The 24,118-nt window shown below is 43.9% G+C and overlaps 1 protein-coding gene and 1 long non-coding RNA gene across 7 annotated transcripts; both read left to right on the top strand.

Moving 5' to 3' along the window:
• Positions 1-405: 405 nt before the first annotated feature.
• On the top strand, positions 406-23,815 carry nrde2 (NRDE-2, necessary for RNA interference, domain containing). Of its 3 annotated transcripts, XM_035751965.2 has the most exons (15): positions 406-479; positions 984-1,100; positions 1,698-1,800; positions 2,117-2,317; positions 3,272-3,415; positions 6,889-7,375; positions 7,561-7,969; positions 11,734-11,867; positions 13,170-13,293; positions 13,453-13,625; positions 13,749-14,138; positions 14,378-15,351; positions 15,514-15,655; positions 18,758-18,829; positions 18,953-23,815. In XM_035751965.2, exons 2-15 carry the CDS (start codon positions 995-997, stop codon positions 19,076-19,078), a joined length of 3,585 nt encoding a protein of 1,194 aa, XP_035607858.2. In that variant the 5' UTR covers positions 406-479; positions 984-994; the 3' UTR covers positions 19,079-23,815. The 3 variants fall into 3 exon arrangements, with proteins under 3 accessions (XP_035607858.2, XP_035607857.2, XP_035607859.2); XM_035751964.2 differs by having other exon boundaries at positions 438-1,100; XM_035751966.2 differs by having other exon boundaries at positions 438-1,100; positions 2,120-2,317.
• Positions 15,710-18,748, top strand: LOC127915911 (uncharacterized). Of its 4 annotated transcripts, none has more exons than XR_008092899.1 (3): positions 15,710-16,357; positions 16,913-17,697; positions 17,791-18,748. It is a non-coding gene; the product is annotated as an uncharacterized LOC127915911 (long non-coding RNA). The 4 variants fall into 4 exon arrangements; XR_008092900.1 differs by having other exon boundaries at positions 17,937-18,748; XR_008092901.1 differs by having other exon boundaries at positions 16,913-17,520; positions 17,729-18,748.
• Positions 23,816-24,118: the final 303 nt, after the last annotated feature.

Genomic DNA, 24,118 nt, shown 5'->3' on the forward strand with positions numbered 1-24,118 from the left:
GCATGCTTTTTTGTAATTATAAAAAAACTAAAACCTAATAAGGTGTCATATTTACAACCAAAACAGTAAATACAAAAATGTGTAAATGATTGACATACATTGGCACAAAATAAATTGTGACATTGGCTTTGGTCATGTGGCCAACAGTGCAGCTGTAGTATAATTCGACAGAAACCAGTCTGTCCAGTGACTCCTCACTGCATCCGGTGCCTATGAATATACAGGTTTCTGATGCGCTCGAGCTGGAACATGGCGCTCTACTTTATGCTGTTTTATCTCTGCGGAAGAATACTCAAAAACACTGGCCAGTGTCTGTTGACGCTGGAGAAATTGCAGTTATTTTTGAGACGGCGCTTCTCATTGGATACAGTGGACCTGCAATATTCTGCCCATTGTACGGGAGCCCACGATTGGCTACGTTGGATCTGCAATGCGTCAAACAATGGCGCCTAATATTACCTGAGTAGTTTAGGAAAACGGTATGGCCGGACAGTCTACTTTGTATCACAGAGCATTTTGTAATACTATAGTTATTGCTGTCGACAAGAAGTTTCTTTCAGTGTGCCTAGTTCCTCAAAATCATACATTCTGATCTGGCAGGGGCTCGATTGGAGTTTTTTGGGAGGAATAGTGGGGATCGGCGATTGGTCACCGCAAGCATACACGGAACTATTTACTTTTAGTCGCGGAATTGAAAATGACAGGTGTATCAATCAGGGAATATACAATTAAAATATTAGAAATCCTGTGCTGATTGAGTCTATTTTGTGAATTAAACTACTACATTCAAACCAATATTTACTTTTAGGCAATCATCTCGCAGTCTGCAACAATATGTCCCAGGCATAATCACGGTTTAATCAGTCGATGGAAGTGTGTTTTTGTGCTCATGCTCAATCATACACTTTGCATTCCAGAGAACAGGATTTAAGCAGCCTAAAATTATGCGATTCATAAAATTCTACCTCTCCAACAAACCACAGGCGCGTTCGAGATGACGTCATATTCATGCGACTGTTTACACGCAGAGGCTATCAACATGGCACTATTTCCAGCTTTTGCAGGATTATCAAATACAAAACCTGAGATTGCACCTAAAGGTAAGACCCACAAATGTTTATTTTATGTTTAGTGGATGTGTTAGCAACCGTTCTGTGACGGCTTTTCAAAGAGAGATCTAGTGAAATTAAACGTAAGTGCAACGTTCCTGCTTGAAAGTGTCAGTGTCCTCGTTTTACTAGCTTGTTAGCTTCATTGGTCACAACACAATTATACTATAGCTAGCTAAGTGTCTCTGCTCGTAACATAACATCCCACAAAATATGCATCCATAGCTATAATTTGATAAACATTAACGTTAGTTACTCAGTGGTGTGGCCAGGTGAATAAGCATGATAAACAATTTACCTACACTCATTTACTGTAGGTCAGCAGTGCATTGGCCCATCGGGCCCTCACCATAGCCTTAATCTAACCAAAAAGGTGTACTATATCACGTCCTTATAAAATTTAACTCTAAACCCATTGGCACAATGCGATATGACAACTCTTTGACATAGAACTATCTTTAGTGCATTTACTGTGTCAGTGGGCTTCCTTCTGAAAAAAAGCTGTCGCCAAACCTGATTAATTCTTGTGCTTAAAAGCCTTAGAGAACTGATTGCGATTGATTTGACATTCCTCTTCTCTCTCCTCAGAACTAGAATGGCTGAACAATCAAAGTTTCCGCACTGATGACGCTCTCTCTCTTCACCAACGAGCCACGGAGAAAGCCAACGAAACACAATCGGCAGAAACAAGGTGTTATTATCATAAGTGTTTAATCGTTATTCAATTATTTCCCTTTCACTGTGACTCAATAGTATTATATGCTCCATTGTACAGGAGACAGGATAAGGCATTCTGCCCGTTTGAGAAGCACTGGAGGTTTTATTGAGTAGCTTTGAATTTTACTACACAATCTTGTTTTTATTACACAATTATAAGAAGTTTACCTCCAAATATCTTGTACTTTTGTGGGATGATATGATCTCAGCATTGACGTGGTGGTAGTTTCACCCCAAAATCAACAGCTTGTGATATTTGAACTTAAATGTATACTACTAACATTTCTCAGCAGACACGTTATACCAGAGAGGGAGGATAAGAACGATGTCCAATCCAACAAGAAGAAAAAGAAGGAGAAGAAGAAGAAGAAGAAGAAAAAGAAGAAGCACAAGAAGAAGAGTGGAGAACCCTCTCCAGCAAGCAGTGGCTCAGATTCGGATACTATCTACCCCAGTGACCTCCTAAAAAAGGCTGAGAGTACTCCTCCCAGGTATGACCTCACTCATTTTGTTCCCAGTGAGACCCAGGATACATGCTCTAATAGGAATATATATGATCAGTTTCGCAATTTATGTCATAATGAATAAGAGTATTTGGACAGGGGGGGAGATTGATCCTAGACCAGCACTCCTACCATAAGATGCTTTTTGAATACTTGCCCATGGCTGGTATTACTGTAGTAGTTGTTCTGTTTCAGGGTTGAAGTGTTTCCAGGTAGGAGGGAGATTCATTGTCTGTGGCTCAGTGCGTTAGGGGAGGTATACTCTGGGGGTCTTGGCTGACTGCCAGTTGGAGTAGCTCTTCTTGACTAAGACTCTGAATTTAACTGCGACAGCAAGCCTGGTGGTCTCTGAGCTGCCAATGAAATTACCCCCCACCCGTACTCTTACCCTAAACCTAACTTTAACCCTAAAACGAACCCTTAACATAATTCTAACACTAATTCTAACCTTAACCCTAAACCCCCTAGAAATAGCATTTGACCTCGTGGGGACTAACAAAATGTCCCCAGTTGGTCAAATTTTTGTTCGGCTTACTATACTTGTGGAGACTTCTGGTCCCCACAAGAATAGTTAAATACGTCCACACACAAACACCTGTCTCTCTTTCTCTCAATTCAAGGACTGGCTCCTCCACAGGAGACTTGTGTAACTTATCCTTCAAGCTACAGTCAAATTATCCTAATGTTGCCATTATTTTTTATCTGTACTGTACTGGCAATATTTAACGACTAATCTGTTACTGTACTGTCAATGTTTAACGATTATGTCTGTTTTATGAAAAACTTTCTTGTCAATTTCCATTATGGCATCATGTTTGTAGCACCATTAACCCTATATTGTCTTTTGTGCCAATCATGAAAATGCTGACTCGCTACGTCACCCACCCCTCTTTAGAGGTGTGGCCTATACTCTTCATTAATCCTGACTATCTCTGTCTGTAGTGAGGCGGTTCAGTTTCAGGTGGAGGGGTCTTTTGTGTGGTTGGATGACCTCCAGACCCCCACCGATCAGCCCTTCTGCGTGGACAGGAGAGCAGACCGTGCCAACTGGGAGTACAAATCACTTTACAGAGGAGATATCGCTAGGTAGGTAACCTTCCTTCCCCCTCCGCTGCACCACCTTCCACCCTCCGCCTCCCCACTCTAACACCCCTCACCTCTGCACCACCACCATTACTGCCATCTCAGCTCTGGTGTAGCTGTCCGTCAGCCATCATCAACCCACTCTTACCCTGTCCACACCACTGAGCTGGACAGAGCTGAGCTATACCTCACTGGCCTGGCTGCGCATCCACCACTGTTGCTGGACTCGCACTGGAAAGGACAATGCAAAAACAACCGTACCGTTCAGGTTGGCACGATAGTGTTGCAAGGGTATCTGTTGGCCAGCAGTGTTTAGTTTACCCCCCTGCCTGGTTCTGCTCCCAACGCAAGGTCAATCAGAGAGGGAGTCAGTCAGCTCCATTACAGTACACATCATCACACGCGAGCTTGGGTGGCCAGAGGGTGGAGTTGGGGGGGTGATAATAAAAGCTGCACAGAGTTTTGTGTCTGTAGCGCTGCAGTAATCCATCTCTCACAGGTGGTTTTACTACTTCAGCCCTCTGACTGCCCTCAGCCTGCAGTCACAGTCAGGGTGCTGAAATCAAAGCTTTTAACTGCTATAAATTCCTTCCTTCCTGTCAGAGCGCACTCTATGCCCTACATACTTAGTGAATTGAATAATGACGTGCCTAGGATGTACGCTCACTGTGGGGTATATATTGTTGCCATACGTACAGTGCATTCGGGAAAGTATTCAGACCCTTTTTCCACATTTTGTTACATTACAGTCTTATTCTAAAATTGATTAAATTGTTTTTCCACACAAATCCCCACAAATTATTTTGTGCAAATGTATTATAAAACCCCCCCCGGAAATATCACATTTCCATAAGTATTCAGACCCTTTGTTTGAAGCACCTTTGGCAGCGATTACAGCCTTGAGTCTTATTGGGTATGATACTACAAGCTTGGCACACCTGTATATGTGAGATTTCTCCCATTCTTCTCTGCAGATCTTCTCAAGCTTTGTCAGGTTGGATGGGGAGCATCGCTGCACAGCTATTTTCAGTTTGCTCTGGCTGGGACCACTCAAGGACATTTAAAGACTTGTCACGAAGCCATTCCTGCATTGTCTTGTTTGTGCTTAGGGTCGTTGTCTTGTTGGAAGGTGAATCTTCACCCCAGTCTGAGGTCCTGATCACTCTGGAGCAGGTTTTCATCAAGGATCTCTCTGTACTTTGCTCCGTTCATCTTTCCCTCGATCCTGACTAGTCTCCCAGTCCCTGCCGCTGAAAAACATCCCCACAGCATGATGATGCTGCCACCACCATGCTTCACCATAGGGATGGTGCCAAGTTTCCTCTAGATGTGACACTTGGCATTCAGGCCAAAGAGTTGAATCTTAGTTTCATCAGACCAGAGAATCTGGTTTCTCATGGTCTGAGAGTCCTTTAGGTGCCTTTTGCTAAACTCCAAGCAGGCTGCCATGAGCCTTTTACTGAGGAGTGTTTTCCGTCTGGCCACTGTACCATAAAGGCCTGATTGGTGGAGTGCTGCAGAGATGGTTGTCTTTCTGGAAGTTTCTCCCATCTCCACAGAAGAACTCTGGAGCTCCATCAGAGTTATCATCGGGTTCAAGGCCCTTCTCCCCCGATTGGTCAGTTTGGCCGGGCGGCCAGCTCTCAGGAGAGTCTTGGTGGTTCCAAAGTTCTTCCATTTAAGAATGATGGAGGCCACTGTGTTCTTGGGAAACTTCAATGCTGCAGACATTCTTTTGGTACCCTTTCCCAGATCTGTGCCTCAACACAATCCTGTCTTGGAGCTCTACGGACAATTAATTCGACCTCATGGCTTGGTTTTTGCTCTGACATGCACTGTCAATTTTAGAATAATGCCTGAATAAGGTCTGAATACTTTCCGAATGCACTGTACACTATATGGACACCCCTTCATATTAGAGGATTTGGCTATTTCAGCCACACCAGGTGTATAAGTCCAGCACACAGCCATGCAATCTCCATAAACAAACATTGGCAGTAGAATGGCCTCACTAAAGAGCTCAGTGACTTTCAACGTGGCACTGTCATAGGATGCCACCTTTTCCAACAAGTCAGTTAAATTTCCGCTCTGCTCTGGCTGTCCCGGTCACCCGTAAGTGCTATTATTGTGAAGTGGAAAAGTCTAGTAGCAAACACGGCTCAGCCGCAAAGTAGTAGGCCACACAAGCTCACAGAACGGCACAGGCGAGTGCTTAAGCACGTAGAGTTTAAAAATAGTCTGTCCTCAGTTGCAACACTCACTACCGAGTTCGAAACTGCCTCTGGAAGCAACGTCAGCACAATAACTGTTTGTCGGAAGCTTGATGAAATGGGTTTCCATGGGCGAGCAGCCCAAGCGTCGGGTGGAGTGGTGTAAAGCTCTCAGCCATTGGACTCTGGAGCAGAGGAAGTGCACTCTCTGGAGTGATTAATCACGTTTCACCACGTGCCAGTCCGACTGACGAATCTGGGTTTGGAGGATGCCAGGAGAACGCAACCTGCCGACTGCATAGTGAATAATGGTTTGGGGCTGTTTTTCATGGTTCAGCCTAGGCCCCTTAGTTCCAGTGAAAGGAAATCTTGACTCTTCAGCATACATGACATTCTTGACAATTCTGTGCTTCTAATTTTGTGGCAATAGTTGGGGAAATGCCCTTTCCTGTTTCAGCATAACAATGCCCTGTGCACAAAGCGAGGTCCATACAGAGATGGTTTGTCGAGATCGGTGTGGAAGAACTTGACTGGCCTGCACAGAGCCCTGACCTCAAGCCCATCTAACACCTTTGGAATGAATTGGAACGCCGCCTGCAAGCCAGGCCTAATCGCCCAACATCAGTGCCCGACCTCCCTATTGCTCTTATGGCTGAATGGAAGCAAGACCCTGCAGCAATGTTCCAACATCTAGTGGAAAGCCTTCCCAGAAGAGTGGAGGCTGTTATAGCAGCATATGGGGACCAACTCCATATTAACGGCCATGAGTTTGGAATGAGATGTTCAACGAGGAGGTGTCCACATACCTTTGGTCATGTAGTGTCTTCTTTTAACTCAGTTTGCCTCTGAGTATAGTTGTCTTCATTAGCATATTTCTAAGTGTGTGTCTATATATGTATACATGTCCACCATGAAGTGGTGTAGCAGGACCCACTGATATTTTTATTAACTGCACAAGGGCAACAAATTGAGTTTCAGATGATGTCGGGTTTAATGTGTAGTCAATACACACACCACAGCAAGTTAAGTGAAATGTGATCAATATAGCCATGATTGGACTGGTGCTTGGTGTATTGCTGCAGAGGGACTTCCTTTTTGGAGGAGGTCAGGTGACGCAGACAATTCTGTTTATTTGTCCTTTTTTTCTCTTTCTCACCCTGCCCTCCCTTACTGAGTCGCAGCCCAGTTCAAAACGCTCTCAATACATTGCTATTTCTCTTTACAGGGATTCTACATATGACTGTAATGATTGTAATGTCTTTAAAGGTACAAAAGGAAGGGCTTTTCCTCTCTGGGTTTGAACCTGCGGTCTCAGGCCGTGAGCTGGGCTGAGTCTGGCCCAGAGAAGAAGAGAGTGGACAGGAGACAGAGACCCAACCGCTACTTCTCCCCCACCGTCCGCCAGCTGCTGATGTCTGATGGCAAACCCACGTTGCCCAGACCTCCACCAGAGGACACCACAACCACCACTTTATCCTTCATCCCTGTGCCCTCCTGTCTGGAAGGTGAGGCAGAGGGGGGTGGCTCTGCCAAAGGCCAGGGCTCCTGGGTCAACCCCCTGGGGGTGTATGACTCCTCCACGTCCCTGTGGCTCCAGGGGAAGGGGAAGGCGGAGGATGGCAAGGCAGAGGAACAACCTACTCCCAGGGACAATGCTGCCGTCATGCTGGCTGAACGGGTGGAGGACTTCAATAGGAGGCTGAGGGAAACCCCCACAGACACACACACCTGGCTTCAGTTTGTCCTCTTCCAGGTACACTACTCAATGTTAAAACCCCATAATTACACACCACACCAATCAGTCCATTCAAATCACATGAAATTTTACTAGGGCCAAGAGTATTTCCGGGACATTTCAACGTGTCAGGAAAAATTCTAGTTCCTGGCCTGTATCTTGATACAACAAATCACATAATAACTTCCAGAACTGTGTTACAGGACGAGGTAGCTGGGGCGCCTGGGGTGTTTGCTGACATCTCTGAGAACGAGAGCGAGCGGCGGAAGAGGTCAGTGCGCGCCACGCTGGAGAAGAAGGTAGCCATTTTGGATCGAGCAGTGGAGAATAACCCGAGCTGTGTGGAACTGAAGCTGGAGCGACTGCGGCTCTGTAGGGAGTTGTGGGAGCCGGCAGCCCTGCTGAAGGAGTGGAAAAAGCTGGTGTTCCTGCACCCCAACAGTGCCCCCCTGTGGAGGAAGTACCTGCTGTTCATGCAGAGCCACTTCAGTACCTTCTCCGTGTCAAAGGTCAACACGGTATACGGGAAGTGTCTGAGCACGCTGGCGGCGGTGCAGGATGGGAGCATGGTTTCCCACCAGATGCTGCCGGGCACTGATGAACACATGCTGGGTAATGGTCCAAGCCACATACTATATACTTTATATTTAATAATGTTTGTAATAATAACGTATTAAGAACTTTTCCCCCGAGATAGCTTCTACATTATAGACAGAGGATTACTGAAATGTGCACTAACTCACAAACTTGTTCTGTTTGGTTGTGATGGAAAGGCATTGGTTTTTGCTTTCTCGTCTTTTATTCACTGGCACATGGCTGTACTGTAGAGGGGCTGAAACTTGAGAAGCATTAGCCAATGTAAATATTTGTAGAGGCGAGCAGAGAGCGAGTATTATGGTTCAGGTTTCCCCTTGTCATTGTGCCCTGTCCTGCTGCTGTATTGAACTGTATGTGGTTCATTGTGAATGTTTGGACTGTGTCTGTGACCATGAGTGTTGAAGAGAAGAGTGGATTAGTTGTCATTCTATTGGAAGTGAAAGCTGCTGTTGTCTCTGCCGGAGTGTGTGCGTGTTTATGTACAGTGTTGTGAAAAAGTATTTGCCCCATTTCTGATTTTCCCTATTTTTTTCATATTTTTCAAACTGAAATATCACATCTTTAACCAAAACCTAATATTATATAAAGGGAACCTGAGTTTGCAAATAACAAAAAAAGTGCTACTTATTTTATGTATCACATGACAAAGTTATGCAACACCCAATTCCCTGTGTGAAACAGTAATTGCCCCCGTACACCCAAAAAGTTACACTATTGAATCATCTGTCCATAAAATATTCTTCCAAGAGTCTTGATGATTATTCAGGTGCTTCCAGGTGTTTTTTGGCAAACTTGATTCAACTTTTTGGATGAGATGGGTCCCATTGAATCTGACGAAAAAAACCCACTGCATTCCACAGTATGAACCTCATACCAACGGACAAGCATGGTGGTGGTAGTGTGATGGTTTGGGGATGCTTTGCTGCCTCAGGATCTGGATGACTTGCCTTAATAGAAGGAACCATGAATTGTGCTCTGTATCAGAGAATTCTACAGGAGAATGTCAGGCCATCCGTCTGTGAGCTGAAGCTGAAGCACTGCTGGGTGATGCAGCAAGACAATGATCCAAAACACACAATTAAGTCTACATGAAAATGGTTAAAAAGCAACACATTTTAAGTTTTGGAATGGCCTAGTCAAAGTCCCGAACTAATCCCAATTGAGATGTTGTGGCAGGATTTGAAACGAGTAGTTCATGCTTGAAAACTCACAGATGTCACTGAGTTACTGCAGTTCTGCATGCAAGAATGGGCCAAAATTCCTCCACAGCGATGCGAGAGACTGATCAACAACTACAGGAAGCATTTGGTTGCAGTCATTGCAGCTAAAGGTGGCACAACCAGTTATTGAGTGTAAGGTGGCAATTACCTTTTCACACAGGGGAATTGAGTGTTGCATAATATTGTTAATTAAATAAATAAAATAAGTACTTTTTTGGGGGTGTTATTTGTAAACTCGGTTCCCTTTATCTAATATTAGGTTTTGTTTGAAGATAGAAAATCAGAAAGGGGACCATACTTTTTTCACGGCACTGTATCTCCTTTAAACTCCTTTCAGAAGTCTTTGGTATGGATTTGATGTGGTTATAATCTGTCATGACAGACTACATTTAATTAATGTGTATCATGATGTCATTGCCAGATGTCTGTGGATGTGGCACAGGGCCTCGTTCAGTAGACAAATGTGGAATTGTGCAGCTAGAAATGTCATAAATAGAACTGACAAGATTCCCTTTTCCCAATGACTGACAATTATATCTGTTTTATACAGTACACATCTATCTGCAATGTTCTATAACATATTTCATGCTCCTGAACAGACCCCTAAACAGGTTTGTGCTGCGTAATGTTTCTAACCACTGACAGGAGATGAGGAACAGATGGACTAGGGGAGAAGGAGGGTGAGAAAGGGAGAGAGGATCATGGATGTCCACTCCAGTGTCCATGCTGCTGAGCCATGATATGAGTACTACAGTCCTGGACTAGCCTCCTGTCCCTCTGGCATCTGCCCCTCAACCTCAGCCTAATGAAACTATCACCTAGTTAGACTAGCTGTCCAGTGGTCAGTCTGGGCTGGACATGGAACTGTCTTGTCAGGGCTTTAGCCTGCTGAACAATGATAAGGATGGGATGCACTCGAGGAGCATTTCAAGTACAGCCTTAATTTAATGAAAAATAATGGTAAGGTAATGATAAGGTTTAAACAATTAGAAACAGAAGCGATTGCCTCACATTCTTTAGCCCAGGGTTTCCCAAACTTGGTCCCAGGACCGAGTTTGGGAAACCTTGATTTAGTCCACTCAAACAGTCCTATCTGTTGACCACAGCTAACTGTTATGTAAGGGTAGAAAACATGTTATGGATTTGATGTTATCCAGTGATGCTTCGCTTATTGAAATCACCTGGAATTGTATTGAACATAGTGGAACTATTTAGGTTTATAGATCAACTACTGCAACTCATGGAAAATAGGCTAGCTGTTTCAGGTTCAATCATAGAAAATAGGCTAGTTGTTTCAGGTTCAACCATAGAAAATAGGCTAGCTGTTTCAGGTTCAATCATAGAAAATAGGCTAGCTGTTTCAGGTTCAACCATAGAAAATAGGCTAGCTGTTTCAGGTTCAACCATAGAAAATAGGCTAGTTGTTTCAGGTTCAACCATAGAAAATAGGCTAGTTGTTTCAGGTTCAACCATAGAAAATAGGCTAGCTGTTTCAGGTTCAATCATAGAAAATAGGCTAGCTGTTTCAGGTTCAATCATAGAAAATAGGCTAGCTGTTTCAGGTTCAATCATAGAAAATAGGCTAGCTGTTTCAGGTTCAACCATAGAAAATAGGCTAGCTGTTTCAGGTTCAACCATAGAAAATAGGCTAGTTGTTTCAGGTTCAACCATAGAAAATAGGCTAGCTGTTTCAGGTTCAACCATAGAAAATAGGCTAGCTGTTTCAGGTTCAACCAATGTATGTCATCACTCATGACATCTTTGGTATTCTCAACTCGACCTAATAGATACAGAAGCTCTTCAATTGTTTTACTGTCCCAGACTCCCTCTTGTGGTTGAATAGTACATATTCTAGCATATCTGAAGCTGCACTGTGGACAGATCAAACAGTGTGGGAGATGTACACCGTATGTACTAAAATTCGACCATAGCCTCTGCTTACATTGCAGTGTTTGGCATATATCTCCACCTGACCTCTGAGGGAGACTCTTTTTGACTGTTTGGTTCCTTTTCGAAAATGCAGGTGGTCTCTGTACTGGCAGTACAAGGCAGGTAGCCTGGTCCCAGATCTGTTTGTGCTGTCTTGCCAACTCCTATGGCCATTGACAGCACAAACAGATCTGGGACCAGGTTACAAGTCAGGGCAATGTAACCCCAACTTAAAGGGAACATCTGCAGGAGATGGCTGCATTAATTATAACTTGATAATTATTCAGAATAATGAAGACTACTGTGAGGGGCAATAAAAATATTTTGAGAAGCTGACCTATCATGTGACCTCAGGGATGTGCAGATTTAATTTGCCTGCTGAATTTTTCATTCAGGGAAGATTATCTATCTGTTATTACTTACAAAAACAAAACAAAAATTGCACATTCTTCCTAATCATGCTATTTGTTTCTTTCAAAGTCTGAGGATTTTTCAATGAATTCATCTTTAAGAGCTCATACTAAACTAATGCACACGTGCTTGTTCTAATAGGTGTAACTGAACTGGGTGATCTGTGTGAGGAATTATAATTAATGATGTGGTATTGTATGCTCTCTCCTCTCTCTGCAGCCATCTTCCTCCAGCAGTGTCATTTCCTCAGGCAGGCTGGCCACTCAGAGAAAGCTGTGTGTCTGTTCCAGGGCCTACTGGACTTCACCTTCTTCAAGCCAGACACTGTCAAGGACCTACCCACCAGACAACAGGTACACACACACACAGTCATTCCCCAATTTCCTCTGCAAAGAACACACATGTTCCAACACGTGTACTCATATACAGCTGGTATCTCCCTCCAGAATAGACTGATAATGAATTGGTGTTACTGTATTGGCTGTTTATCCAAAGCCAGTGCACCAATGCTGTTTGTTTTTTGTCACTGTCATTAAAGCAGTGCTGGGGCCCTCTCCACAGAGTGCCCTTCAGACTGGTCTGGGCCTTGTCACTTTACACACTACATGGAAACTTTTAATAGAGACCTTTTTCCAGCAGTGGGACATTCTAATTTGAGAGAACACATAATGGCCTGTTTGCTCTTCTGTCAGAACTGCTGCAGTGGCTCACAGCTCACTGCCCTCCCAGCAACATTACATAATGGAGACAATTCTGAATGTATAATACCTCAAATGAAGCAAGGGCATGTTGCTATGTGTGTGTCCACATGGTAAACACAGCATTAGCTTTTCTGAACTGTTTTAATTGATCAGGGTTGTATTTGTTGATGAGAGACCCTCCCTTAACACTACGTCTCTGTTCCAAGGCCTATACTAGCGTAGTACTATAATGAAGCAATATGTATTGGCTATGCATTTCAAGTGGTATGGATAGTGTGGCTATTGGAAGATAGTCTAGGTCAATTGAGCTTTGTATTGTTAAGATATCACACCATATAGGATTTCTCTACCGAAGTTGGAAGTACTCATGTCCAAAGCCCCATGTTCAGAGCCGATCTGTCTTTTGTCTCAGAGACCGTGATATTTAATAAGAATGTAAATGGGTTGGCTCCCAACGCTGCCACTAAATCTAACATTACTATATGGATATATAAAATCCTTCAGCTTTTGGATTCATCACCAAGTAATTAGAAGATCTCCTTTTCAGGACCACCTTTTATTCCACACTCTAATGTGTTTCTGCTGTTCTCCATGGAGGTCTGGTCTGCTGATCACTGCAGCACTGTGTTGGTGGCAGAGAGAGGCATGCACTACCATGGAGGGACTAATTCATTCCATCTAGTTATTGTCCTGCAGGCTTGTCCTGCAGTTCAGTCTGTTGTTCTTCTTGTCAGGAGAACTGCTGACCTCAGCGCAGATGGAGACAACTGCCCATCAACCCATGAATCATGATATGTTTACAAATGATTACATTGTTGAAATACCCAACATTCCCTCTCCTCCACCCTCTGTGTGATTGTACATTATTTATTACTGTAGTATTGAGGGATTGATATAAATATCTGTGTTGTATTAAACCCTCCCTTTGGCCTTTGCCCCTTTGTGGTCCTCCAGGTGGAGTTCTTTGAGCCATTCTGGGACAGTGGGGAGCCCCGTGTCGGGGAGAGGGGGGCCAGTGGATGGAGAGCCTGGATGACCCAGCAGGAGAGAGGGGGCTGGCTCCAACCCAGTGAACAAGGTTAACAACTTTATAGCCTTGCCTGTACTAAAACCTGTGCTAACACTTTACATGGTCTCTGTGTTATAACACTGTAATTACACTAGTAGCCCGTTAGGACATTTTGGCGACGTAAGTCATAGTGTTGTAATGTTAACCTTTGGAACCTCTGTGTGACAGATGATGGAGATGAAGAAGATCAGGAGGAATTGGAGGTGAAGGATAAAACCTGGCCCAAGTGGAGGATCTGGTTGGATGTGGAGACGTCACGCGAGGCCATCCATTGGCTGCCATGGAGGCCGGACAAAACCAAGGGCCAATCGGTGGAGGACTGTGAGGACCCGGACCGACAGGTATTGGCTGTGATTACTGGTGATAGTGGTGCCAAAACTGGGATATATCTACCATTAAAAACTGGGTTCCTACTGTTGCTATTTATGTCTTACCACTTGCCTGCATGTGTGTGTTCTATGTAGGTGCTGTTTGATGACATTGGGCCGTCTATGATCCGGCTGGTCCACCCAGACCTCCAGCTATGTCTTCTTCTGTCCTTCCTGCACTTCCTGGGTCTGCCTGCTGACACTTCCTGTTACAGCGCCCCCTCCTGTAGCCTGCTTCTGGATGATCAGGCTCTACTGGGGGATGTTCACCATCCTGACTCACCACTGACCTCTTATGCCCTCCCTGTTCCTGGGGTCAGCCCCGTGGGTCACATGACCTCCCTGCAGGGTGCCAGGAGGGGGGTGGGGCTGTGTAAGCAGGGGGAGGAGTTTGTAGACAACGTGTTCCAGATGGTTCTGCCTCTGTTCTCTGCTCAGGAGAGAGCTGTCCTCTCACTACACTGGATCCAGTATGAGAAGCTCAAGGTAAACCCAGGTTACCCCAGCTATAAGCTTTAGAGCCAGGCAAGCATATGCTCAGCCAAGTTCAATTACTTTGGTAATCGTGAAGGAATTTTAAGTTCATTGTAGTCAGGATGAAAGGTACGTATTTTCATTCCATTTTAATGCTGGACTTTGTGTCCTTCCCCCTCTCATTCTCCATTGAGATTCTCCCACTAATGCTCATGTCTCTCCTGTCCTTCCACTCTGTATGTAACATTAAGGTGCTGAGGTGCGTGCGCGGCAGGAACAAGAAGCGTGTGAAATCCCAGGGGAAGAGGAGCAAGCGCCTGGCCAAGCGCCTGCTGAAGGAGCCAGAGAACCGGGGCCGCCTCAGCCTGTGGAGGGAGTACGCCCACCTGGAGTGGCTGCTAGGGAATTTGGACGAGGCCCACAAGGTGTTCGACACAGCCCTGGGACTGGGCGTGGCAGGAGGGCTGGCAGACCCTGCCCTGTGTGACCTCTGCCTGCTCTACGCCCAGCTGGAGGTGGAGGAGGCCTGGCGAAGGGATATGGGCGGGGCAGGGACGACTGTTACGACCGCCATGTCTTCACCAGCGGTCTATATCCTCACCAAGCTAGCAGAGGGTAGTTCGTATGCCCCCTTCTTGGGACAGTTGGCTCCAGTGGCCGTGCTGAAGGCCAGGAAGGCCTATGAGCAGGCTGTGGTGAGCTCCCTGCCTGGGCAGGAGGAGGAGGCCGCGGGGCAGGGGCAATCCAAGTCCAGGCAGGTCAAAGGTCTGGTGGGGTGTTACGCCCTATTCCAGTACCTGACTGTGGGGGTTGATGCTGCTGATGCTGTCTACAACCTGGCTAGAAAGAGGCTGGAGCAACACTCCAGTATGTCAGCCCAGGAGTCAGCTAGCAGTGAAGTTATGTGTGACATACAGACACTGAGCTCTGTCTCAGAGTGTGAGGCCCTGGCTGTCCAGCAGGTGGCGCTACTGCGCTACCACACCAGCACCAACGTGTACCCACTTAGCCATATCAGACTGGCGCTGACCTCGGCCCTGGCCCACTTTGCCTCCAGCACTTCTCTGTGGCAGTTGTATGTGCAGGTGGAGAACCGCTACCATAGCGCTGGCAGGGCTCGCCGCTTCTTCCACAGCGTGACCAAGGCTAGTACAAGTGTCGTGCCACGCCTGTTCGCCATCAGCGCAGAGCAGCAAAGGAAGCAGCTAGTGGACTCTGTTCAGAGGTGAGAACACTGAAGATGAAGGCTCTAATCAGTATCACTTAATCTAATAATGTCAATAACAGGACACACAAACACAAAAAAGGAATAGAACTACTGTAGTAGCTCACATTTAGATTCATTTCGTGGATGTTTTTTCATGAGTTATTGTTTTCTTCTTGGCAGGTCTGATTGCTGTGGTGACACCGTCTCCAGCCTGCCAGAGAACGGCCTGAGCAACCGTATCCGCTCGCTGTTTGAGAATGCCATAGCAACAGAGCACGGGGTCCACTGTCCATTGCTGTGGAGGATGTACATGAACTTCCTGGTAAAAAAGACGCCTCTTTAAAACATGAACTTCCTGTTAAGACACCTCTTTAAAACACCCTTAAATCATTGCAGTTATCAGAACCTCAGGTTTGTTCCAACAGCCGAGGGATGAAGGAGACTTGGAAGTATTGCTGAAGCTGGTGTTTGGTGTTTTGTTGTGTTGTAGCTAACGTCAGGTGTTTTATTGTGTGTTGTAGCTGACATCTGGTGTGTTGTTGTGTGTTGTAGCTGACGTCTGGTGTGTTGTTGTGTGTTGTAGCTAACGTCAGGTGTTTTGTGTGTTGTAGCTAACGTCAGGTGTTTTATTGTGTGTTGTAGCTGACGTCTGGTGTTTTATTGTGTGTTGTAGCTAACGTCAGGTGTTTTATTGTGTGTTGTAGCTAACGTCAGGTGTTTTATTGTGTGTTGTAGCTAACGTCTGGTGTTTTATTGTGTGTTGTAGCTGACGTCTGGTGTTATATTGTGTGTTGTAGCTGACGTCTGGTGTTTTATTGTGTGTTGTAGCTGACGTCTGGTGTTTTATTGTGTGTTGTAGCTGACGTCTGGTGTTATATTGTGTGTTGTAGCTAACGTCAGGTGTTTTATTGTGTGTTGTAGCTGACGTCAGGTGTTTTATTGTGTGTTGTAGCTGACGTCTTGTGTTTTATTGTGTGTTGTAGCTAACGTCAGGTGTTTTATTGTGTGTTGTAGCTAACGTCAGGTGTTTTATTGTGTGTTGTAGCTGACGTCTGGTGTGTTGTGTGTTGTAGCTGACGTCTGGTGTTTTATTGTGTGTTGTAGCTAACGTCTGGTGTTTTATTGTGTGTTGTAGCTGATGTCAGGTGTTTTATTGTGTGTTGTAGCTGACGTCTGGTGTTTTATTGTGTGTTGTAGCTGACGTCAGGTGTTTTATTGTGTGTTGTAGCTAACGTCTGGTGTTTTATTGTGTGTTGTAGCTGACGTCAGGTGTTTTATTGTGTGTTGTAGCTAACGTCTGGTGTTTTATTGTGTGTTGTAGCTGACGTCAGGTGTTTTATTGTGTGTTGTAGCTGACGTCTGGTGTTTTATTGTGTGTTGTAGCTGACGTCAGGTGTTTTATTGTGTGTTGTAGCTGACGTCTGGTGTTTTATTGTGTGTTGTAGCTGACGTCAGGTGTTTTATTGTGTGTTGTAGCTAACGTCTGGTGTTTTATTGTGTGTTGTAGCTGACGTCTGGGGTTTTATTGTGTGTTGTAGCTGACGTCTGGTGTTTTATTGTGTGTTGTAGCTGACGTCAGGTGTTTTATTGTGTGTTGTAGCTGACGTCTGGTGTTTTATTGTGTGTTGTAGCTGACGTCTGGTGTTTTATTGTGTGTTGTAGCTGACGTCAGGTGTTTTATTGTGTGTTGTAGCTGACGTCTGGTGTTTTATTGTGTGTTGTAGCTGACGTCTGGTGTTTTATTGTGTGTTGTAGCTAACGTCAGGTTTTTTATTGTGTGTTGTAGCTGACGTCTGGTGTGTTGTGTGTTGTAGCTGATGTCAGGTGTTTTATTGTGTGTTGTAGCTAACGTCTGGTGTTTTATTGTGTGTTGTAGCTGACGTCTGGTGTTTTATTGTGTGTTGTAGCTGACATCTGGTGTGTTGTTGTGTGTTGTAGCTGACGTCTGGTGTTTTATTGTGTGCTGTAGCTGACATCTGGTGTGTTGTGTGTTGTAGCTAACGTCAGGTGTTTTGTGTGTTGTAGCTAACGTCAGGTGTTTTGTGTGTTGTAGCTGACGTCAGGTGTTTTATTGTGTGTTGTAGCTGACGTCTGGTGTTTTATTGTGTGTTGTAGCTAACGTCAGGTGTTTTATTGTGTGTTGTAGCTAACGTCAGGTGTTTTATTGTGTGTTGTAGCTAACGTCAGGTGTTTTATTGTGTGTTGTAGCTGACGTCTGGTGTTTTATTGTGTGTTGTAGCTGACGTCTGGTGTTTTATTGTGTGTTGTAGCTAACGTCAGTTTTTTTTATTGTGTGTTGTAGCTAACGTCTGGTGTGTTGTAGCTGATGTCAGGTGTTTTATTGTGTGTTGTAGCTGACGTCTGGTGTTTTATTGTGTGTTGTAGCTAACGTCAGGTGTTTTATTGTGTGTTGTAGCTAACGTCAGGTGTTTTATTGTGTGTTGTAGCTAACGTCAGGTGTTTTATTGTGTGTTGTAGCTGACGTCTGGTGTTTTATTGTGTGTTGTAGCTGACGTCTGGTGTTTTATTGTGTGTTGTAGCTAACGTCAGTTTTTTTTATTGTGTGTTGTAGCTAACGTCTGGTGTGTTGTAGCTGATGTCAGGTGTTTTATTGTGTGTTGTAGCTGACGTCTGGTGTTTTATTGTGTGTTGTAGCTGACGTCTGGTGTTTTATTGTGTGTTGTAGCTGACGTCTGGTGTTTTATTGTGTGTTGTAGCTGACATCTGGTGTGTTGTGTGTTGTAGCTAACGTCAGGTGTTTTGTGTGTTGTAGCTAACGTCTGGTGTTTTATTGTGTGTTGTAGCTGATGTCAGGTGTTTTATTGTGTGTTGTAGCTAACGTCAGGTGTTTTATTGTGTGTTGTAGCTGATGTCAGGTGTTTTATTGTGTGTTGTAGCTAACGTGAGGTGTTTTATTGTGTGTTGTAGCTAACGTGAGGTGTTTTATTGTGTGTTGTAGCTGACGTCTGGTGTTTTATTGTGTGTTGTAGCTAACGTCAGGTGTTTTATTGTGTGTTGTAGCTGACGTCTGGTGTTTTATTGTGTGTTGTAGCTGACGTCTGGTGTTTTATTGTGTGTTGTAGCTGATGTCAGGTGTTTTATTGTGTGTTGTAGCTGACGTCAGGTGTTTTATTGTGTGTTGTAGCTGACGTCAGGTGTTTTATTGTGTGTTGTAGCTGACGTCTGGTGTTTTATTGTGTGTTGTAGCTGACGTCTGGTGTGTTGTTGTGTGTTGTAGCTGACGTCTGGTGTTTTATTGTGTGTTGTAGCTGACGTCTGGTGTGTTGTTGTGTGTTGTAGATGACGTCTGGTGTGTTGTTGTGTGTTGTAGCTGACGTCTGGTGTGTTGTTGTGTGTTGTAGCTGACGTCTGGTGTGTTATTGTGTGTTGTAGCTGACGTCTGGTGTTTTGTTGTGTGCTGTAGGTGTCAGAGGGGAAGGTGGAGAAGGGAAGAGGTATCTTCTACAAGGCTCTACAGGACGTCCCATGGGCAAAGGTGGGCACAGTGACCGATGAAATGATTAAACAGTGATAATTAGTTAGCTCTTTGGTGTGTTTTGGTCACAATATATGACATGGTTTCTGACGTGTGTGTGTGCTCACGTGTGTCCATCCAAAGGGTTTATACATGGACGCGGTGCAACTCTTCCCTGAGCACGTGCAGGAGTTCCTGGACCTGATGACCGAGAAGGAGCTCAGACTGAGGGTTCCCATGGAGGAGGTGGACATACTGCTGGAGGACTGAGGCTCTAAAACCCTTCCCACAGTGCACTGGGGCCTGGCTTCCTCAGACACTCCACTGTGGATACCCAAAGTTGTGCACTGACCAATAGAACAACCAAGTGTCCTCATGAAGAAGATCATTTTACTTTTCAAACAGACGTGTGAATAAATGATGTTACACTTATTAGTGTTAATTCAATATTTTGATGGATTGCAAATCCATATTTTTATATTTCCAGCTTTTTATGGATTCTTAATCCATATTTTGATTAACATAATATCCTATTTTTCTGTCAAAGATTTGTTTTGAAACATTTTTTTTTTAATGGACTGAAATAAATGTTTTGTTTCCTAATACTGGCCTATCAACCTTTATCAACCTTCAACCTTTATTTAAGAATGAGCTCTGAGCTTTCAGCCAATGTGAACCCTGAGGGATGCTTGTGTGCATTTCCTGTGTGGATAACGACATCATCACATCTTTTTAATGATTGTCCTTCAGAGTAGTAAGAGCATCTACTCTGGCTGTCTCGGGTGAGTGATGCTTCTGATGACCTTGAACCTATGATGATGTTCCTCTGTCAGTTTACTGGATTGGCCTCGATCTACTACATACTACTCAGGCTATGATGTAATATTTCATTAGTGAAATATACAACGCCTTCGGAAAGTATTTAGACCCCTTGAATTTTCCCACATTTTGTTCGGTTACAGTCTTATTCTAAAATGTATTTAATTGTTTTTTTCCCTCATCAATTTACACACAATATCCCATAATGACAAAGCAAAAGCAGGCTGTTATACATTTTGGCATATAAAAAACTGAAATTACATTTACATAAGTATTACAGACCGTTTACTCAGTACTTTGTTGAAGCACCTTTGGCTGCGATTACAGCCTCAAGTCTTAGGTATGACGCTACAAGCTTGGCACACCTGTATTTGGGGAGTTTCTCCCATTCTTCTCTGCAGATCCTCTCAAGCTCTGTCTGGTTGGATGGGGAGTGTTGCTGCACAGCTATTTTCAGGTCTCTCCAGAGATGTTCGATCGGGTTCAAGTACAGGCTCTGGCTGGGCCACTCAAGGGAATTCAGAGACTTATCCTGAAGCCACTCCTGCATTGGTTGTGTGCTTAGGGTCGTTGTCCTGTTGGAAGGTGAACCTTCGCCCCAGTCTGAGGTCATGAGCAGGTTTTCATCAAGGAGCTCTGTGCTTTGTTCTGTTCATCTTTGCCTCCATCTTGACTTGTCTCCCAACCCCTGCCGCTGAAAAACATCCCCACAGTATGATTCTGCCACAACCATGCTACACCGTAGGGATGGTGCCAGGTTACTCCAGAACTGACACTTGGCATTCAGGCCAAAGAGTTCAATCTTGGTTTCATCAGACCAGAGAATCTTGTTTCTCATGGTCTGAGAGTCCTTTAGATGCCTTTTGGCAAACTCCAAGCAGGCTGTCATGTGCCTTTTACTGAGGAGTGGCTTCCGCCTGGCCGCTACCATAAAAGGCCTGATTGGTGGAGTGCTGCAGAGATGGTTGTCCTCCTGGAAGGTTCTCCCATCTCCACAGAGGAACTCTGGTGCTCTGTCAGAGTGACCTTCGGGTTCTTGGTCACCTCCCTGACCAAGATGCACCTGAGCTCATTTTTGAATCTCATAGCAAAGGGTCTGAATACTTACAGTACCAGTCAATAGTTTTAGAAAACCTACTCATTCAATGGTTTTTCTTTCATTTTTTACTATTTTCTATATTGTAAAATAAATAGCAAAGACACAACTCTGAAATAACATATGGAATCATGTAGTTACCAAAAAAGTATTAAACATACTTTATATTTGAGATTCTTCAAAATAGCCACCCTTTGCCTTGATGACAGCTTTGCACACCCTTGGCAATCTCTCAACCAGCTTCACCTGGAATGCTTTTCCAACAGTCTTGAAAGAGTTCCCACATATGGTAAGCACTTGTTGGCTGCTTTTCCTTCACTCTGCGGTCAAACACATCCCAAACCATCTCAATTGGGTTGAGGTCGGGTGATTTGTGGAGGCCACGTCATCTGATGCATCACTCTACTTCTTGATCAAATAGCCCTTACACAGCGTTGTTGAACATAGCAACTGTGGCCTAATAAATTGAGAGAGATGTGAGACATTTTATTGTAATTGTTATTTATTGTAATTGTTGCTTTCAGAACATTTGAAAAGGTTTTCTGTTTGATTGTAAAGTCATTGAATATCTCTTTGTAGCGTTCTATTCAAGGGCTTCATATTTTAAGTAATACACGTAATGTTTTTTGTTGCGTTTTAATTATAAATAAATCACAGACAATGTCACCAGCAAAGCACCCCCACACCATCACACCTCTTCAATGCTTCACAGTGGGAACCACACATGCAGAGATCATCCGTTCACCAACTCAGCGTCTCACAAAGACATGGCAGTTGGAACAAAAAATCTCAAATTTGGACTCATTAGACCAAAGGACAGATTTCCACCGGTCTAATGTCCATTGCTCATGTTTCTAGGCCCAAGCAAGTCTCTTCTTATTATTGATGTCCTTTAGTAGTGGTTTCTTTGCAGCAATTCGACCATGAAGGCCTGATTCACACAGTCTCTGAACAGTTGATGTTGAGATGTGTCTGTTACTTGAACTCTGTGAAGCATTTTTTTGGGCTGCAATTTCTGAGGCCAGTAACTCTAATGAATTTATCCTCTGCAGCAGAGGTAACTCTGGATCTTCCTTTCCTGTGGTGGTCCTCATGAGAGCCAGTTTCATCATAACGCTTGATGGTTTTGCGATTGCACTTGAAACTTTCAAAGTTTTTGAAATGTTCTGTATTGACTGACCTTTATGTCTTAAAGTAATGATGGACTGTCATTTCTCTTTGCTAATTTGAACTGTTCTTGCCATAATATGGATTTTTTACCAAATAGGGCTGTCTTCTGTATACCACCCCTACCTTGTCACAACACAACTGATTGGCTAAAATGCATTAAGAAGGAAAGAAATTCCACAAATGTACTTTTAAGAAGGCACACCTGTTAATTGAACTACATTCCAGGTGACTACGTCATGAAGCTGGTTGAGAGAATGCCAAGAGTTTGTAAAGCTGTCATCAAGGCAAAGGGTGGGTACTTTGAAGAATCTCAAATATTTAGATTTGTTTAACACTTTATTGGTTACTACAGTTGAAGTTGGAAGTTTACATACACCTTAACCAAATATATTTAAACTAAGTTTTTCACAATTTGTGACATTTAATCCTTGTAAAAATGCCCTGCCTTAGGTCAGTTAGGATCACCACTTTATTTTAAGAATGTGAAATGTCAGAATAATAGTTGAGAGAATGATTTATTTCAGCTTTTATTTCTTTCATCACATTCCCAGTGGGTCAGAAGTTTACATACACTCAATTAGTATTTGGTAGCATTGCCTTTAAATTGTTTAACTTGGGTCAAACATTTTGGGTAGCCTTCCACAAGCTTCCCACAAAACGTTGGGTGAATTTTGGCCCATTCCTCCTGACAGAGCTGGTGTAACTGAATCAGGTTTGTAGGCCTCCTTGCTCACAAACTATTTTTCAGTTCTGCCCACAAATGTTCTATAGGATTGAGGTCAGGGCTTTGTGATGGCCATTCCAATACCGTGACATTGTTGTCCTTAAGCCATTTTGCCACAACTTTGGAAGTATGCTTGGAGTCATTGTCCATTTGGAAGACCCATTTGCAACCAGGCTTTAACTTCCTGACGGATGTCTTGAGATGTTGCTTCAATAAATCCACATAATTTCCCCTCCCTCGTGATGCCATCTATTTTGTGAAGTGCACCAGTCCCTCCTGCAGCAAAGCACTGCCACCCCCGTGCGTCCCGGTTGGGATGGTGTTCTTCAGCTTGCAAGCCTCCCATTTTTCCTCCAAACATAACGATGGTCATTATGGCCAAACAGTTCCATTTTTGTTTCATCAGACCAGAGGACTTTTCTCCAAAAAGTCCAATCTTTGTCCCCATGTGCAGTTGTAAACCGTAGTCTGGCTTTTTTCTGGCGGTTTTGGAGCAGTGGCTTCTTCCTTGCTGAGCGGCCTTTCAGGTTATGTCTATAGGATTTTTTTTTACTGTGGATATAGATCATCTCTAGGAGACAGAACGTGTCTCCTTCCTGAGCGATATGACAGCTGTGTGGTCCCATGTTGTTTATACTTGCGTACTATTGTTTGTACAGATGAACGTGGTACATTCAGGCGATTGGAATCCATTGACTTGTGGGGGTCTACAAGGTTTTTTTCTGAGGTCTTGGCTTATTTCTTTTGATTTTCCCATGATGTCAAGCAAAGAGGCACTGAGTTTGAAGGTAGGCCTTGAAATAAATCCACAGGTACACGTCCAATTGACTCAAATGATGTCAATTAGCCTATCAGAAGCTTCTAAAGCCATGACATCATTTTCTGGAATTTCTAAGCTGTTTAAAGGCACAGTCAACTTAGTGTATGTAAACTTCTAACCTGTCTGTAAACAATTGTTGTTAAAATGACTTGTGTCATGCACAAAGTAGATGTCCTAACCGACTTGCCAAAATTATTGCTTGTTAACAAGAAATTTGTGGAGTGGTTGAAAAACAAGTTTTATTGGCTCCAACCTAAGTGTATGTAAACTTCCGACTTCAACTGTACATGATTCCATCTGTTATTTCATAGTTCAGATGTCTTCACTATTATTCTCCACTGTAGAAAATAGTACAAATAAAGAAAAACCCTTGAACGAGTAGGTGTTCTAAATATTTTGACCGGTAGTGTATGTGTGCATAAGCAGGCACATTTTCTAATACATTATTGTTTGGGATTGTGTGTGTGTGTGTGAGAGATGTATTTATGAATGTGTGCCAGTCGGCCCCCTCAAGTGAAGGAGCTGTACCAGGAAGTGTCCATCCGCCTGACTGACAAAGAGCTGTTTAACATAGCAACTGTGGCCTAATAAATTGAGAGAGATGTGAGACATTTTATTGTAATTGTTATTTATTGTAATTGTTGCTTTCAGAACATTTGAAAAGGTTTTCTGTTTGATTGT

This window comes from Oncorhynchus keta, chromosome 35, assembly GCF_023373465.1.
Source record: "Oncorhynchus keta strain PuntledgeMale-10-30-2019 chromosome 35, Oket_V2, whole genome shotgun sequence".
NCBI lineage: Eukaryota > Metazoa > Chordata > Actinopteri > Salmoniformes > Salmonidae > Oncorhynchus > Oncorhynchus keta.

Bases quoted from the DNA above. Each gene is read 5' to 3' on its own strand.
- nrde2 (XM_035751965.2), top strand. From the start codon at position 995: ATGACGTCATATTCATGCGACTGTTTACACGCAGAGGCTATCAACATG. The intron at 15,352-15,513 runs GTGAGAACACTG...TCTTCTTGGCAG, and splicing joins CTAGTGGACTCTGTTCAGAG to GTCTGATTGCTGTGGTGACA. The intron at 18,830-18,952 runs GTGGGCACAGTG...GTCCATCCAAAG, and splicing joins AGGACGTCCCATGGGCAAAG to GGTTTATACATGGACGCGGT.